Source organism: Cinclus cinclus, chromosome 4 (assembly GCF_963662255.1).
Source record: "Cinclus cinclus chromosome 4, bCinCin1.1, whole genome shotgun sequence".
Taxonomy (NCBI): domain Eukaryota; kingdom Metazoa; phylum Chordata; class Aves; order Passeriformes; family Cinclidae; genus Cinclus; species Cinclus cinclus.
This window is the reverse complement of record NC_085049.1, coordinates 59,835,322-59,854,270: the sequence shown is the minus strand read 5'-3', so window position 1 is coordinate 59,854,270 and position 18,949 is coordinate 59,835,322. Positions and strand designations below refer to the sequence as shown.

General features: G+C 45.7%; 1 protein-coding gene across 1 annotated transcript; it reads left to right on the top strand.

The window, feature by feature from the left end:
- The first annotated feature begins 874 nt into the window (after positions 1-874).
- NFAM1 (NFAT activating protein with ITAM motif 1) lies at positions 875-14,882 on the top strand. The gene is given in 7 exon segments (XM_062491379.1): positions 875-1,213; positions 1,215-1,275; positions 3,327-3,665; positions 4,711-4,820; positions 6,889-6,984; positions 11,491-11,577; positions 14,187-14,882. Coding segments are annotated over 7 exon segments (1,092 nt in total). The 3' UTR covers positions 14,247-14,882.
- Positions 14,883-18,949: the final 4,067 nt, after the last annotated feature.

Below are 18,949 nucleotides of genomic sequence, written 5' to 3'. Positions count from 1 at the left end.
GGCTCTCTGCAAAGTACTGGAGCCATCCCTGGGCATCATGTAGCTGCATGCCTCCCCTTATGTCAAGACCCTTTCCTCTTGGGGATGTGTCCCAGGCTGGACAGGAGGAAAAATACTGTAAACCAAAGGTTGTTTAGGCTAAATCTCGTTCCTACAAAGTCTGGAGGGATAAAACAACTGATAGTTCTTTTGAATACATGAAGCTTACAGGCTCATCTGCTGCTTTTGGTCTTTCCCTGCATGGCCATCCCCCACCAGGCTCTGCAGCACAGCACCCCATGTGAATGGGGCACCCTTGAAGTGGCAGCAAAGTGCTTTCTTCTGGACAGTGCAACTGTCTCACAAGAAGTGTGAAAGGAGGAAGCTCCCTAAAGAGAAGTGAAGACCTTTCAGCTACGGGAGTTTTTATGAGTCAGATGCTGCTCAGCTGTTGCATTGCAGATGTCTTAGCTAAAAACAAGCGTTCATTGAAAATCAAAGACTCTTCGTGAGTATAGGCGGCAGGAGCCTCCCACAAAACGTGGTTTTTCTTCTTCAAAGGGCTCTCCTTAGATTTGCCTACAATAGATTATTTAAAGCTTGCCTGCATTGTGAAGCTGATTCAGAGCCAGCATGGTGTGGATCTGAAACAGCCCAGCTGTTTGGGACAAACTCACTGTCTGGTTGTTCTCACTTTGTGAATGTGAGTGCCTTCCTCTGAAGGAACCTAATGGAGAAGTTGGCTCTGGAGGGCCATTTTGTGGAGTCAGGGGTACAGCAAAGCCCTTGCTCTGTACTGACTACTAGTATACTGATTTTCTGTGTTGAAGGCAAAACAGGTGATCCCACACTTGAGTTTTTATGTCACAGTGGAAGGTGACAAAGTTTGTTTTAAATGCATGCACTATTTTACGGTCATCAGGAAGCAAAGCTCTGTGGGTTAAAGTGCTTGTGGTCTAGTCTTTGGACACCCGCTGATAGGTCTAGCATCATCATTTCAGTACAGAGAAGTCAGCCCTGGTGTGGGGAGGAGTCTGACCAAAAAGCAGAAGAGCTTGCATCTGCCAGGAACTGCTTGCCAAATGCAGTGTGTGTACATCCCGCCTGTCCCTTCACAAACAGGAGGGCATCAACCAGCTGCCCTGGCATGAAAATACCTGACAAACCCCTATCTCCTTTGCTTTTTGGATCTTTGTGTCTGGTTGTGTTCTTACAGCCTTTGACCCCCCCCGCCCCCCGTCATGATCCCTAATCTAAAAGTCATCTTCCTGTTCCTTTGGTTGCTTCAGTGTGGAGGTAAACAAATATTTTCTTTTTAATTCCTTTTGTTTACTCTCATATTAGAGCATTTCTAGCTGCTATCTTTTGCTAATTTCCAGAGATCCCCTCTAGGAATTTTCCTGCTGCTGCTATTTTTGTCTTTTAAGCATTTCAAAGCTAAGTGAGTGAATCCTCAAGAAAGGGGGAATATGGGAGAAGGTTAGATAACCTAAATAAAATGGTTTGCCTTTTTCCTTGGCATGTTCATTTGAACCTAGTGGCTTCTGGGATAATACAGGAAGATAGATCTCTCTTTTGTTACAGTAGTGCTTAGCTATATATATATATGTATACATGTATCTTACATATAAACTATATTAATGTGTGTTCTGCTATGTAGAGATGAGGAGAAGGATGATGAATGAGTTTGAAAAATATGGCCCAGAAAAAACCACTTGGGTTATCGCTCTCACAGTGTCTGCTGGATTTTGTTACCACTTTTTTCATAATATTATAACTATTATACACAGGACTGAGCCTGTCCCTGAGGACCATACTGTATCTCAGTTGCTTTTACAGCCAAGGACCTTTCTCTGGTCTTGTAACCTAGGCTCTTCCTTACTGTCAGGCTGTCGTCCCTGGCTATGTGATCTGTAGAGAATTTTCTTTAACATATGGTACTTCCCAGCAGTGCTTTCTGGGCAGTAGCTGTGCCCTCTCTCCACTGTTGTCCCCCACCGCAAATCCCCAGTGCTCAGCATTCAGCAGTGCTAAGTCTGAGTTGCCTTTTCCAATGCCAGCTCCTGCTGTGCCGAGGTGATGCTGCTGTTCTGATGCAGTGTTAGTCCATGGTGACAGAAAAGCAAGCCTGGCTGTGCTCTGGGACAGCTTTAATACCTTGTTATGAGCCTGTTCATAGATGCAGAACTCCAGGGAATCCCATCAAAAGCATAAATGGAAAAGCCTGCCCATCCCCTACTTTCTCTACCCTTTTTTCCCCTCTTCTCTTTTTGTGTCTCTGAAAGAACCCTTCATTTTGTGAGAAGGCTTGTGACTTTCCAGTACCCTTTCTCAGAGCCTTCTCTTAAATTGCTTTATATGTGATGTTATATCAGCTGACAAACAAATAAATCCAGACACTGATCCTGATAGTGAACCCAGATTTGGATGGGAGCCAAAGAAGTCCTGTACCCCAACTTCCTTACTAGCCTGTGGCCCACTCTTAGTTTTTTTTCCCTTTTATCAAACAAAACAGGGAGTGAACCGTGGTGTGGTCCCCATCATATTAGTCCTCTTTTAACTTCTGACATCATTGTCTACTGAGTTACAGTGATAGATCACTTTAAACTGCCTTGTATGTGTTGGGAGGAAGCACATGAAGGGCATGCTCTCTCATCTCTGCCTAAGATACTATCATGTATAAATACCTAAGATCTGCAGTCATCTGCAGATAGTTTCCCGTAGCTAACACTGAGGCTTGTGCTTTGCTCCTATTTTAGAGCAGCAAAAGTTTGGAGTGATTAAGCTGTGGTTTATTTCTCATGGTCCCGGTGCTGGCCCCTGTATGAAATGTGCAATTTCCTTCCTCACTTGCTTTTCAGAAATACACAGTCCCCCTGGTAGCACCTTCACTGCCACAGAGCCATCACACGGCCACACATAGATTCCCAAGCAGGCTTCATAGCTTGGGAGTTTCAGGAGATGTCCAGCTAGCATTTATCTTGGAAAATCACTTTCCATTCACCTGCTGCAAATACGTTCATACACCACTGCAAAATCAGTTCACTTCCTGCTTCATTTCCTGTCTCTGTGTCCTGGTGTTGTATGGAGGAGCTCACAAGGGAAAAGGGGAAGCCTGTGAATGCAGCAGGCTATCATGGATCAGACAGCAATTACCCAAGAGATGTGGCAGATGACACGGGGCACATGCTCTGAATTGCTCAGCTTCTGACAAGGGCCAACACTGCGTGCTACAGGCGTGCTTCCTGCTGTATGGTTATTTTCAGAGTGATCCTGTCTTTGGGGCATCCATTCTCTCCTCACTGAAAGTGAGGTCAGGTGACTGCTAACAAATATTACCCTTACAGGGGGAAATGTCAATGTACAGCAGAAACCTCCAATCCAGGTTGCCCTGCTCAAGGAAGGAATAACCATCCCATGTGAAGTCATCCTCCCTTACATGCCGAAGTACACCACATTTTCGATCTGCTATTACCGGATTAATTCACCGGATCAGAAGACATCTCTCCATAGTAGGTTGGAAAATGTAACCATTCCTCCTGGAGGAGAGAATAAGACTGTTTCCTTATTTTACAACTACACAATTGCGCCATTTGAAAACATCTTTTCTACTGGCACTTACTACTGCAAGGTCAAATGGAATGATATCCAAAAAGTGGGAAAAGGAGTGTTTGTCCTTGTTAGAGGTAAGTGAACAACCAGAAAGAAAGGGCGGGAGGTTAAAAATCAGTTGGATCTGGCTATGAAAACCTGATCTTTGCTCTTCTTTCTCTCTATCCACACGTTCTATTAAGTCAGGTATGAATAATGCTTAATACCCAATACTGACTGCCATCAGGGTTGAATGCACTTGGTGCAGGTGACCTGTGCTGCTGTTCCCAAGGCACAGATGAGGACATGAAGAGGCAGTAAGTTATATCTGCCCTTCCACGGCCTCCTGGGAGTCAGAATCTATCCAGAGAGCCTGAGCACTGGGTCAGATGGTGCTTTTAGATGTCAGTGCTCAGGAAACAGTGTGGTTTGTCCTTCAGCAGTGTGGCACAGGCAGCTGATAAGGTCAGTCATTAGGGTGCTTGTTGTAATCACGTGTCCAGGTTCAGCATGCTCAGTTTTAGGGACTCTGGAACAGGTCATGACCTCACCAACATGCTTCCCTCTTTTCCATTTGGTACAAGGAGTTGGTTGGTCTGTTAATGAGCACACTGGAAAGCAGTGGAAAGCTTGATGCAACGTAAGAGGAATGTTAAAGAAAAGTGGTAAGAATGTGCATGCTGCCGACTGGCTGGATGTGCTTTACTGGCTGTTGGATATGAAGAACTTGTTAATGTAAATGCAGAGAGCTGTGATGAAGTAGCTTTGCTCTACTGGTCAGAGGATGCCTGCAGTACCCATCATCCCAGTTCATGTGGCCTGTGTGCATTCCACCATCTATCTTCCTGCTCCTATCACAAAAGACCTTTGCCAGTCTCTATCTACCAAATTTCTTGTCTCACAGTTATGTCATCTCCCTCTGTGAAGTGGAGCTGCTTATACCTTGCATCTTCTGTGTGATTCTTCAGCTGCTTCCTGCTCTCTCTTCAGTCAGAGTATGTTTTGAAGGGTGTGTGTATTTCTGCCACCATATTTTATACTCGTGTATTTTGGTTTTTTCAAGGCTCTTTCCAGGATTAAAAATACAGCAGGGTTGTAACTTCCACTCACACTGTGAACTTTCTGCCTTCTTTCTTACAGATACAGGATATGTAAATACCTCTTATGGGTGGGAAATCCTTGTTACCCTTACTGTTCTTCTTGCTATATTGAGCATCACCGCAACAGCTCTGCTTCTGTGGAAAAGAAAGGCAAGTAATAACCCAATAAAAAGCAATACCTGACCCATTCTAGGAATTAATTCCATTTGGAATTGGAAGTCCCCATGCTGAAATTTTTCATGCTGGGTGTCTGATCCAGTTTATTTTCTTAAGTTCAGTTTTTCTGGGAAGAAAAGATTACAGGAATGACAAAACGAGTAAGTGATTTTTACCCATTGAAGAAATTCTGGCAGTCATTTTGACTACAGCATGCTCTGTTTTAGAGCAAGGTCAGGACAAGGATCCCAAGGAAACCTGTGTGAAAATTACAAATCACTGGGGGAAAAGAAAAAAGATAGAAGGACAAGGATCAGACTATACAATCTCCAGGGACAGCTTCCATCAGCAGTGATTCTGTGAGGCTGGAAGAAGGAGGCTCGTGGGGTTAACTGGGACTGGAATCTGGAGTGAGGAAGCACTAGGAGGGTCTTAAGACTGGATTGTCAGAGTCCCTTGGGTGAGCAGACTCGTGTCACAGGTTGTAACCAGCTGGGTCAAGGAAGTGGAATCTGGGAAGCTGAGAGCAAAGGGTATACCAGGAGTGGGGAAGAAAGGATTTGGAGAGCGGGAGAAGAAAAACCAAAACCAGAGCTGGAACATCTGGATGAGATGGACCCTGTAAAAGACCTCTGGATGATGATGATGGAATCCCTGTTGTTTGGAGGAAACCTACTGCTTGTAGTACTGCTACCCTCAGGTGTTCCAATAGCCTCATATGCATTCTTCCAGAGATCTCAAGGCTGGCTTAAAAATACCCTTATGTCTTTTAGAATGGAATTTGTGATTGTTGTTTACTAGGTGGAGTACACCCCATAACTCCTCAAAGCTGCTCTCTGCCACCACAACAGCAGACTCTCTGCACGCTTTTTAGTGTGTAGGCTGTGCTGCGTGTAAAGTCCTTGGACTCCAAGGGGCTTAAGGCTTCAGCACACACAGTCAGAGATCATGAGGTTGAAAACAGAGTGGCAACATTTGGCAGCCCAGCTAATCTCGTGAGACTTACCTTGCAGGCAGTCTGAGGTGGGGGAAGGAGTGTAAGAGTCAAAGGGAGTCAGCTGGAGACAGGCCCCCATCCCTGTTTGCCTAGACAGTGTGTCTGTGGGGATGAGGAGGGGAGGCACTGTCACAACTCGCCTATTGGCATGTCTGGGTTTTCAGGTGGGCTGGTGAATCTCAGACTTACGGCCTCTCTTTGGGGTCTGAAGAGATTGTGCAGTCATTACATTTACCCTCCTGCAGAACACAGCCCATATTTCTCACCACAGCTTGCTCAGACCTGCTGGTTTAAAAATGTTTATCTTTAAGAGAAGCTATTTAGCATCCTCCTTAGTTACTAATGGACTGGAAAGCAGTTTGTCGTTTTCATGTGATGTGAATATAATCATCCCACTTCTTTCTGAATTAGAACAGAGATACTTAGCAAAACCTTCTGCCTTTTCTGCCTCTTCTCTTGCTTGCTGAGCAGGGCTAACTATTCTCTGTGTGTGAATGGAATGTGTTCAAGGAGAGCTCATCTGACGTAAGAAACGTTTCAGACAAAAGGACCCTCTTCCTTCAACTCCATGCTGGACTTGTATCACTGAATATATGTCACCATTAATGATTGTCTGGTGCTCTTCTATAGACTCTGTGTATTAGGAAAAGCTTCCCTGCCAGATCCTGATAAAAATAATTGCATTTTGCCTCTCTGAAATTCCTCTCTGCACTATGACCAGTGCCCTGCTTTACTCCCTGTCCTATAGCATTGTTTTGTGTTGGTCAGTACTTAATAAAAGAAACTTCAGCCAGTAATGTTTTGGTGCTGAAAGTGCTTTATATGTACACACAGAGCCCAGTTCTCCTTTCCACTGCTCCAGTGTAAGTCACTGGATTGTACACTTAACCATGCAGTGAGGAAAGTAACTGGCACACACCGTGCAGACACTGCCAGCACTCTTTCTTGTGCAAGCATTTGGGAGGTGTGTGAACAGCTGGCTTTGATATGACTTTGGTTTTCATTTTAGCTTTGGAGACATGTGGTTTTCTCCGAATGTTTCATTTGGTGTCTTGTCCTGAGCAGGTGTTGTGCCCTAGAAGGAGCCAGCCACATATCCTGAGACAGAAGGTGGAAACACAGCTCCCTTCAGCCAGCCCACCACCACCTCCTGTCTACGATGTGAGTACCAGAATCACCCTTCATCTCTTCTGTCCACATCATGGTACAACCCTTCCTTTCCCTGCCATGGTACAGACAATGCCAGTATCATGATGTGAAACATAAGCAACACCTTCATAGCAGCCTGGTCTTGGTGACCTTGCCCCCTGACTTCTCTCAGGACTGGGTGTGTCTCCATCCCAGTCCCAGTCACGGCCTCCCCAGTGCCCAAGTCTTGTCCCCTGCCCTGCTGAGCAGCACCTTTCCCTCTGGCAGCAGCACAGAGCAGCAACCGTGGGGTCAGGGAGGGTTCCTGGTGGAAGAGGTAGAAGGGTCTCCAAAAGTCAGGGAGGAAGGGGGACTCTCAGCCCCACCTTGTACTGGCAGAGTGTCACAAGGATATGCCCTTCCCAGCTGGAGAATGATGGCTCAGGAAAGGGGTAGAGACATGATCCCCTGAACAATTCCCAGCTGTTTTGTTTCTGCTGTGGCACCTTCAGCTAGTACCAGTGTCACTGACCACTGCAGTCCTGAGCAGGCACACTAGCTAGCAGGGGGAAATGGGCAAGGAGAAAGTAAAGGGAGTTTGTCTTTTTTAAGCATTTCCCTTTTCATTGTATAGGATCTCCTTTTCCATTTCCCAAATTTAGGAATGCTAACTGCTCCCACTCCTTGAGCCCAGTATCCAGAGTATCATAGGTAGTAGGATTGAAGTGGCTCCCCTGAAATCAGTCAAGCCTAGACCTCAGCTACCTCAAGTAACCATGACTCCTAATCCCATTTACAACCTCTCCAGCTCCATTTTAAATGGATTCCTTTTTCTCCTTTTATTCCCGTGGGATGGCTACTCCACTAAGAAGGGAAGGGTTTGTTGTTTTTTTCTTGTGATCTGTGGGACCAGCGAGGAGGAATAAAATGCAAGTGAGTAGAGAAGGATGTTGCCTGAATATTAGGAAACATTTCTGTCTGTGAGGTCTATAAGGGCTGGAAAAGTCTCTCCAAGGAAAACCTGTGAGCTCTGCTGCATTAATCATTTAAACTAAACAAAGCAAAGCTCTGGAGAATGTACTACTGAGAGGAGCAAAGCTCTGAGAGGGAGGCAGGAGACCTGATCAGGGGCAGATTCCTGCAAGAGGATGGGCCTGCCCCTTCTCATTCTCACTCTGGGGGTGTGTTTGGGGGCACCATTTTGTGTTCTTTAATCTTTGGAGTAGCAGTTTAAAAGAGAGCTCTGTGTATTGTATGTGATATGTTTATTATGGGCAAAAGGCAACGCTTTGGGTAAAGGAGGTTGCAGGTTATAAACATTTTCATTTGTATCAAGTAATTTCTTTTTAATTCAGGCTTATAAAAATCTGAATGGGTAGTTTCCTGCTGAAGTGGATGATTTCTGCAAGGAGACAAAAAAAAATCAAATCCATTTCTCGCTCAGTCGGCCTCGTCATGCATCCTTAGCTCCATCTTAATTACATGTTTCATCATGTTATTCTGTTCAGGCTCCACTAAGGCTAATATAGCAAGCCAGCAGAGCCAGCCTTAGGCACAGGCAATCCCAGGAGCTGGCTGGGCCCCTGTGCTTGCAGGAGCCCTATGGACCTGGCCCAAGCAGCCTTCCTGTGAAGCCTGTTAACCACACACCAGCTGTGCAGGGTTCCTGGCCAGCCTGGTGTGCAGGACAGGTGGCTTGGTCCTCTTTAGCAGGGCTCCAAGCAGTCTGGGACCATCTCCTGCACGCTGGGGGGGTACAAGTCTGCCCATGGGAGTTTTCCTCTGTTGTGGAGCAACTGCTGGGGAGAGGGGGCTTGAAGCAGCAGCTCCCACTCCAGACAAGGCACAGGCTGAGAGCAGGGCTGTGATGTGGAGAGCAGCAAGCACAGCCCTGTAAGGCATCATGGACAGGGGAGAAGAGAGGGGGAGAGCCCTGGGATTGAAACCTGCATCGGATGGGCCCTTAGGACAGATGAAGGGAATAGAAAGCTGACAAACCTGATTTCCTTTGAATGATAACTCTGGTGCCCCACAGCTAGTTTTTGTTGGAGCTCTGCATGGTGTAAACTCAGCCCTGCAAACTGTGTTTGAAACTAGGTGAGTTGTGAAAATCTATTGGTGGGTGTTGAACTCAGTGCTTAATTCATGGGGAGGGAAAAAAAATCTGTGATCAGCACTGGGGTAATCTGAGGCAAGGAAAGAAAAAAAGGAAGTACAAGTGAGAAGTAACTCCCAGTGATGAGATAAAGGAGGTCAGAGATCAGGGGCTGGACAGGAGGCCAGCACATGTCAGCTGTGTGGGAAAGCAAGAGGTTGGAGTCTGGAGGAAAGTGCGGCCAAGGAAGCACAATGTCCTGGCAGGTCTGAAGCTGGGAGCAGAAGCAAGCATCACTGGACATCAAAGTAACAGATGCTGTTGGAACTGGCTGGCACAGCTCATTAAATGCTTGGTGTTATCCTGCGTGGTAGCAAGGCCCATCCCTGGTGTGGGAAGGGTCCTAACACCTTCTGCAAAGCTGTACTGCTGAACATTCCTGAGAGCAAATACCTTCCCCAGTGGCTCTTCCAGGTGCCACTATTTACTTTGTGATCCCTGAGGGTGACTGTATGCTGTGAAAAGCATACAGTGTAGCAAAAAGCCTGCTAATAAGGGGGCAGCTGGGAACCTGCTTTGTTCTCTATGCTGCCTTCCATGACCTCTCAGTCTTCCTGCAGCCCTAGAGTAGCTCTACCTCACTGCCCTGCCCAGAACCAAACCTGTATATCCTCTGACTTCCAGCTTAGCTGCTTAGTTAATGAGCAGCTTGGAAATAACAATCTGAGGGACTTGCTTCATCTGCTTTACACTTCAAACAAGCCTTTTTGAGCAGCAAACAGAACTCCTGCAGTGCAGGTGCAGTCAGGTTCCAGAGCACAGGAGCTTTTCCAGGTGTGAGGGAGACAGGAGGCTGCTCAGGGATAGGAAGGCATCTGTCAGCAGGGAGGAGAGTGGCCTGTGTGCATTCAATGTGACTGTAGCAGGTGATTAGTGACCAAGTAAAAGTAATTAACTTGCAAATGGTGGTTGGAGACACCGGCTCTCCAGCTGACTGGAATAGGACCAGCATTGTTAACAGTCTCCATGGGAAGAAGGCATGTGGAGGGAAGGGAATTTTTTCTGGAGGTTAAACACCTTGCTTGCAAGTGGCTTCAGACTGGAGTAGAGAAAGAGGCTGCCAAGGGGACATGGAACCAGCCTTCTGGAAGCTCAGCACACAAGACAAGGTCCTCACTGTGAGCATCAAAAAGAGAATTGGAAATGAGTGTGGGGAAATAGAATTTTTTGTGTGCACATACGAATATGCACAGTTTTTGGGAGCAGGAAGTAGACAGGTGAAATAATTTGACTGTTTACGGAGTAGCAGTGGGAATGTGAGAGCCATGTGGTGCCTCATTCACTGTGGCCAACTCATGTCTGAGTGCCTGTTTATTCCAAGGCCCACTCTCCAATGCTACTTCTCAATCCTCTGGTCCTGTTCAAACCACTGTCCTGCTGGCCACGATCCTTAAAGATGCTGAGTGTTTGCAACTCCACATGAAATTATGAAGGTTCAAGTGACTGGCAGCCCCCAGTGAAGCCTCCATGTTTTGCTCATCCTTCTCACTGCATTACAGGGCGCCTCGCTCTCTCTCTGCTAATACCATCTGCCCCTCTTGCAGCTGGAGCTCCTCCCATCTTCCTGTTGCCAGAGAAACAGCCACCTTGGCAACCTGCTGTCATCCTTGAAACACACATGGAAAAGTCCTCATGATTGTTATGTTTGATGCTCTAGGCAGATCTGGAATATCACTCAAACTGACATGCATCTCCTGTGACACAATTACCTGGGGGACAGTGGGTGCATATGCATGCAGGGCGTGTGTGTGTTTCTCTGTGTAGCTGAGTGGGATCGTGGTAATGTTTGAGGGCCAGGGAGCATATGGATTTGTTTTATTATTATTTACTCACTCAGAGAAGAAAGGAGTGTTCTGGCTTGGGAAAAAAAACCCAACAGACAATAAATGGAAACTGTGTTCATTTTTGACAGCCTCTGTGCTTCAGGACCCCCAGCCTCTCCCGTTTTCTCACCTTTGTGTCCCCAGAATAATCTTGAGCAAGAGCTTGTGGTTGTCAGGCACCTAAACAGTTTTGGGTGATGCAGAGCACTGCCTCTTACCTGTGGTCCCTTTGGTGCACAGATTTGCATTCTGGGACAATTTTGGAGCAGAGGGAGGTAGGGGCATTGGCATTCTTCTCCACCACTTACACAGGGAGGTAACATCAAAGCCTGTCTCTGTAAGCCTGCAAAAAAGAAGATGATGCAGCTGTACCGTAGGGATTTCAGGGGAAAATAATTTTCTGTTTGCCCAAGTTAAGGTCAGGAACTTGAAAATTTTGGAGATGACAGGGTTTCCTAAAAAATGTCAGGCATGAGATGGGGTACAACCCAGGGGGTAATTAGTTATCTCAAACCGAAGTATTTTATTTGATGCCTACTTTCTTCTCTCTTCTCTGTGCAGAGCCTGGATGTGCAGCAAGTTGATGTCTATTCTAGCCTTGAGAACAACACAAACAACTCACCACATGGAAAGAGTCCTCCAGGGAAGGTAAGGCTCTTGTGTTCTTGGAAAGTTCCCATATGCCCTGGGCACCTGGGGGAAGAAACCCCACATAATCCCATGACCTAGCAGACAGTAAATGTGTCTCCAGTCCCACCAAAATGGGAAAACGAGATGTGGCATGCAGTCACCAGCTGGGCTGCACATGTAGCCTATCTTCCCACTTCCAGCAGAACCCTGGCTCCTGCAGCTCCACCAGTTCTGGCACTCACGGTTTTGTGCAGATGCTTTGCTGTATGACGTATGCTGAAAGGCACTGAGGGGTTTGGCAGTACTGCTCCCTCTGAACAAGACGGGCATTCATGAAGAGTTGGGCAGGTGCTGGTCCTGTTATTGCCTTTTCCAGATTATTTAGGCAGCTGAGACATCCTCTGGGCTGAAGGAATCTGTGCACCAGCAGCAGACCCTGAACATAGCTTTCCTCTCACCAGCATTAAGCACCTGAGAGCCATTTAATGGTAACAGAAGCTAAGATGGTTTGAGCAGAGTCTGGGCTTATACAATCTCTGCTGTCAGCTCTGGTGCTCAGGAAAAGGCAGTGTGGGTATGTTTTGGACTTGGATTTTCTTGTTGGGCTGAGAATTATGAGTGAGAGACAAGGAACTAAATTCACTCATTCTGAAAATAGAGGCAGCTGGGAATATGCAGGTGTAAATCAGTTGTGGGGGCCACATGAAGCAGATCAGAGGCCCACACAGCCTTCTACCCTGCCTTTGGCAGGCATCAGCTGTCTCATATGGACAAAACTTGCATCAGGCACCTCAGGGAACGTTTCCTTCCCGTCCTCTGAATCTAATTTTTCTTTACTTCTCCAGACCTCTTACCCGCTTAAAAAATATATCCTCTTCCAATGCTAGAAATTGTTCCTGAAAAACATCTGCTGCTTTCTCCCATTAATATTCTACTGTGAAGAGTTTCCCTGGTTGCACCAGCCCTCTCTTTCATAAAGGACAGTATTTTCTAGTGTCTGATACATCTTCACAACTCCCAGCTTTTAGGAAAAGGTTGTCTAAAATCAAGCAGCCCCCTTTGTGTCACAGCTGCTTGTCATGTGGTCTGGTCCCATGGCCCCTGGCCTCCTGCAGTTACTGCTGTGACACCACCATGGTGGTGGTAGCAAAAACATTGGCAGGTTCTTGGTTATTGAGGGAGAGGATGGGTTATTCTATACAGGCTTGTCTTATATGATGCACTGGAAAAGACAGCATCCCTGCGTTTGTATTTTGCTGCATTTTGAATTATTTGGATAGGGTCCCTCTTTCTGATCCTGATTTCTGATTCTTCTGTATACCTTTACCAGCTGAAATTATTCAGTCTGGATTGTAAAATGAAGTATGTGGGGGGTTTTTTCCCTACCAGGGAGCTGTTTGGGCTGTGCTGAGTTGCTTGTGTGTGGCCCACACTGTTGAACTGCTGCTTGGAGGGACAGAGGGTCTCTAAAACAGAGCAGCAACAGCAGAGGAGCATTTGTGTGTGAGTGGGTCTGGCGCCAGCCGTCTTGACCAGGGTGGGGCAAAGGTCAAAGCAGAGATGGGAGAAAGACAGGAGAAGAAAGCAAGAGAGGGGATGGGATGAATTCTCACACTGAGAGCAGACAACTTCAAGTGCCCTCAGTTCTCATGCTGATCTGGAGGAAGGGAAGTGTGAGTGTGAGTGGCAGGATCCCATGAGCTCAGCACTGGAGAGTTTGCATTATCAGCATGCTGTAGTTGCAAGCACCTTGATCAGCTTCCCTCAGTCATCCTGAGCTGTGACCACTTGAGACCCTTGTCCCCTAGCTGTCTTCACCAGAATACAAGAGGATGTTTTCTGTAAGTGAGGCTTGTGGATCGGTGGGTTTGGCCTGCAAGTGGGAGCTGAGACTGCAGAACAGTGGCTGGCTCTGGTTCAGAGGGTCCAGCGCAACCTTTGCTGTGGAATGCTGCACAACTGAAGGGTTGCTGTAAAGGGAAGGAGGGCAGGAAGCCTCTGAAAAGAGTATTTTGCATGCTGTCACTCTGGACTCTCAGACAGCTTGGATAGCAACGGGTTAATCCTGCATGCTTTGGAGGTGCCTCCACACAACACTTCTGTAGTGTTTCCCTTTGGTGGTGGCAACAGAGAAAATGCTAGTGTAGGTAGGGCTTAGTTCAGCCGGTGGCATTTAGCTACTTGCTGTGCAACCTTGCTTACAGCAGGCCTGTGCCACACAGCACTTAAAATATCAGTCTGTCAGCACCTTGTCTACACAAGGAACGGTCGTGAGGAATAGACTCAACTGTTGAAGAAACAGGATTGAGGAGGTCAGGGAATTCCTCCTTCACAGAATCCAAAGTGATTTATTTTCTTACTGAGTCCAATTTTCCCTCCCCTCCCTGTCTGACAGGTTTTTTGGGGAAGAGTGACTAGTAAAGGAGGCATCTTTATCCCTTGGGCTGGATTAGTCACGTTCGTCTCTGGTGAAGCAGCATTTCTCACTGTAGTGGCTTCTGTTTCAGCAGATCACTTATAGCCATTTCTAACAGAACAAACGTCAGTGTCTGCTTATTAAGAATTAATTCATCATATTTTGAATAATTTTCTTCCATTTCTTTTTTCTCCTTTTCATCATTCTGCAGACACCTAAGAAGCAAGAAACTCTAGAAGAATCCTCTGATACATTGTATGAGAGTATCTAACAGGGAAGGTATCTGACCCTATGTGGACCAGACATCTTTCTGTATGGCAGAGCTACTCTCTTACATCCCAGATGAGATGCAGATACATGCAGAGATCCTGGGTGACTTCAGAGCACAATCACGAGGGAATTGTGAACCCCTGGCCCCTTCTAAACTGCCCTTCATTAACAACAGAATGTATCTGTTAAAATCCCTCCGGGCTCAGTCTGCATTGATGCAGCAAAGCTATTTTGCAGCAAAGCTGTTTGAAGCAAAAGCAAAGCTGCTTTTGTCAAGCACTTATCTTGGGAATGGGCAATCTGTGAAGGTTTCTCTCACCTGCCCCGGCTGAAATACTTAATTCTCGATCCTCTGCAAGTGGTAGGACAATCCGGAAACTTCCCTGCTTCCTTGCTTGATGTTGCTGACCTGCAGCCACCCATCTGATCCTGTGCTTGTGGCTTTGCCGAAATGGCCATCAGGACTTCATGCATAGTTTAACCACATCCAAGCATCCACCTGCCCATTTTCCTTTTCTCAGGAGCCCCACAGCAAACAGGCTTTCTCATAATCTGCTAATCCCATCAAGTAGACACAGATGCCTGCTGCAACCTTACTCTGGCAACTCAAATCGGTGCCTCTAAGAAAATGCTTCCCTTTCAGCAATATCAGCAGTACACGGTGAGGACTGATGCACCGAAGGAGATAAAGGCAGAGAAAAAGAACACGGAGAAAATACCGCTTCCTGACAACACGTGTCAGTGACAGTGCCCATTCCAGGAAAAGAAAGAGGAGCAAGCATGTGGGAACCTGAGGAAACTCCCTTACTGGGGCTGCATAAGCCAGGCGGGTCTGAGGCCAGGTTCCAGCCCACAGAAGTCCAAGGGGAGCTCCCCAGTTTCCTTTTCTTCTTGGCAAAGGACGTTGTTATCACTTGGGATTTTGAGCCTCTGTGGGAGCAGGCATGGTACCTCTGCCCCATCAAAACCAAAAGGTTTGCCTTTGTTTTAGCTTGCTGCTATAAAGAGTATAAAGCTCCTTTACGCTCCCACCATACATTATTGGCCAGGGAGACCAGTTCTAAAACTTAGAATAACTGCAGGAAGGAGGAGAGAGGCCTTAGAAGTGAATTTGCTATCCTAGTTCTTTCTCCCCTGACAGCTGGAGCTTGCCTACCATTTGTGCTGATGCATATTCTGGTTCTGATAGGGAAGAAGTTACATTAAATATCCGTATAACATGATCAAACCAGCAGATCAAAAAGCTGAGGCTGTTTTATCTCATATTAAAAAACAACAATGAAATAACAACCAGACAAAACCAACCCAAAATAAGAATATGCAGCATAACTTGAGAGGAATAGTAGAAACCTCTTTAAAGAAGAAGATCAAATTAAAATTGAGCTCCAGGGTCATAGGACCCTCTCTAGCTGAAGATAATGTTGCTATATATCAGAGATAGAGGCTATGGAAAATGTCTCCAGGGCCTCCAACCTTCCTATACTATGTTTAAAGAGATAATCCGCTTATTGCTTTGCTCTTTTTATTAGAAAAGATTTCAAACATGTAATTTGGACTTTCTTTAACCACAGAAAAATGCTTTTTCTCTTCCCGGTGCTGAGGAATTCATTTCAGAAAAGGCAATGAATGGACAGCATGCCTTATTAGACCCCTTTATAATTTCTTAAGTGATCACAACAATTGCAAATATTTTTGAAGTAAAAAGTTTTAGATTTTACTAATATGGCCAGGAAATATTTGTGTTCACAGAAGAATTTACAGAGGATTGTAAAGGTATAACAATTCCTTTCCTTAAAAAATTTAAAGAAATAATGAGATGAATTATAAATATGTTGCAGTATGGCAATAAAATATTCAGCAGATGCTGGTCGATTAGATGAAAAGTAAAAACTTTCAAAATAATGATGCTTAGGTTTTGTGTTTTGTTTTTTAAATTTTATAAATGCTAAAAATACTGGATGCTACTGGAAATTTCCTGGCAGGGATCTCTCTCTTTGCAAGGAATTGATTTGTCTTGTGTTTCTGTTACCTTTTTAAGTAGCATGTTTCTTACATTTGTGCCTGAACAATTCTACATATTAAAAAGCTGAAGCTGTTTAAAATAAAACATGAGAGAAAGAACAGTATTTGGAATAGAAAATGCTATTCTAGAACAGTCAGTGCTAAAGTACTGGAAGAGTCCCACCAGGTTCTGATCAGTTAAGTGAAAAAGTAAAGATTTCTAAGAAACACTGGCAAGTGTGGGGATTTGGGCTGTGTGCCAAACTTTGTCAAAATCTGGATGGGGGTTGCTGTGTTGATTTCAATTGCTTTTGGGTTGGCCCTGTGAGGAAGGCTAAAAGGCTGCTGTATGAGAAAAAGGAAGTTGAAAGCTATGAAGCCCCAATCTAAAATCACTTATTTAGCATCATGCACCACGGGCAGCCATGGCAGCAGCAGTATGTGTGAGAGAGAAAAGCATAAAGCAGAAGGCTGTGTGAGCAGGGATGTTTTTAAGTGGTATGGGGTTTTCCGAGGTGGTACAAGGAAATGCCTGAAGGACCATCTAGGAGAGACTATGAAATGTAATTTATATAATATTGGTATAGCTACTTTGTAGCAGAGATATTTTTTCAGGGAAAAGGCAGCAATTTGATCTTTTTGTTGTCATTTGGTCTTTTTGTTTTACCTGGCTCTGTAGCCCATGAGAATAGGTGCAAAAAATGAATGCTGCTAGCAAGAGGAAACTACTAGCAAGTGTTTGTTTCTAAGTGTTAGGCAATTGGGGAAAATTTTAAAAAGGAAATTATGGATCAGTTTCCCCAGCTCCGCAAATGTGAGAAGCAGTGACTGACTTACTGTGTTCACCCTATACATTTTGCTTTAAACTGAATGCTGAAAATGGATTCCTCTTAAAAACTTAAAACTGTGTCTCTGAGGGCCTCAGCTCCGCTTGCTTCCCCCAGCATGGTGTTACACACAGAGCAGGCTCCCTGGTTATAGTGGTATAACCTTTGATTCCCAGATGTTGAATTATCCTTTTCTATAGACAGAATTTCGGGGAAGTGGAGACTTGTTATCAAAGTAAGCAGTAGTATGAGGTGGAAATGCACTGCCTGCCTTCTTCTAAAGGAGGCGCTGTGTTTGGACTAGGCTCCTTTGCCCTCTTCACCAGAGAGGAGCCTTTGGTCCTGAGAGTGCATTGGTGTAAAGGGTGCTGGTGACACTGAGGTCATCTGTTCCCTTTAAATGGACTCCTTCACAATGCTTTACAGCAAGTCCTCATTTGAGAAGGCAAAAAACCAGGGTGTACTTGACAGGTTTGTTGATTTGATCTTTTTCTGCAGAGGACAAGCTCTTGCATGGGTACTGTTCTGTCATATGAAACAGTGCAAACTGTATTTTGCCTTTATCTGCAGACAAGATCTTCCTGTGGTGGATAAACACAGTGAAACACATGTCCAAAGTGTTCTCCTTCATCACTTCTGCCTTCTCTTCTTTAGCGTTCTCAGGGGTGTCTCTACTGCAAATCATCTCTGAATACCCAGCTAGGGCTGGTTCTTTATCAAGGGAAGTGCTTGACTGAACAGCACCCAAGAAAAATGGTTACTACGGCTCTGGTTTGTGCTGCTGTCCTACCCAGCAGTGCCCTACAGGTGTGCGAGTCTGCGCCAAGGGAGGGGCTCTTGTTCCAGCTGGTCTGTCTCTTGGAAAGACTTGGTGTTCTTTTCAGCCCTTGGCCATGCAATATTATGACCCCGTGAGACAAGGATTTACGGAAGGCAATGAGTGAAGCCACCAGATGGTGCCCTAGGTCCTCTCTGCTCTCTTTCTTGTCCCCTGCATGCCCACATGCCCCCGCCAGCTTCCCCGGTAACCCCCAGACTACAGACTCCCCGGGGGTGGGCAGCTACAGCCATGCAGAATATCCCCAGCCATGACTGTCTTCTACCCCTGGGGTTGGTGACTCTGACACTCCTCAAAAGTCTGCACCATGGCCCAGGTGCCACCAGCACCTATGAAGAGATGGGGACAGGACAGGCTCCCCTCTTTTGCATCCATGACATCTGGAGCAATTGCTTCATCAGATCCCAATGTCTTGGCACAGGACTGCCCATGTGAGGAGCAGGAGAGTGGCATCTGAAAGGCAAAATTAGTCAGAAGTTGGAAGCTGCTTGGAATTGCCACCACTTTCTTTCATCATTTGGAAATGGCATCTTCTCTTGGGTTTGGGAAAATTTACTATGTGTCTGTGGTAAAAAAAGTCTTTGCACCATATGCTGCTCCTACTGTGTCAGGAAACTGATGAAGGCTCTGATACTGCTCTTTTTGTCTGTTTGGATTCTGTGGTGGTCAAGATTTGCAATGCACAGTGAAGTATCATTGAGACTTTATAAAGAAAAAAGGAGCAGCTCACAGAACACCAGTGATCTCAAGAGAAGAGAAGAATGTGAACCTTCAGTGTCTTCTCTTGTTTGATTCTTGGGTAAGCCAGGCTCCACTTACTGTGAGGGATGAAATGTTTTTCTTTGTTAGTGATAAAGTAGAAATGCAGATTGCTGTTAGTAACTAGTATGTCACTAGGTCCATTACTATTAATAGCTAGGCCTATAAACTCCTGGGATGTGTTGCAGGCTGTGAATCTTCAATATTCACAGCATCTGTGCATCACAGAGCTGCCACTGTGCAGCTGCCTGGGGACAAGGTTCCTGTGGGAAGTGACAC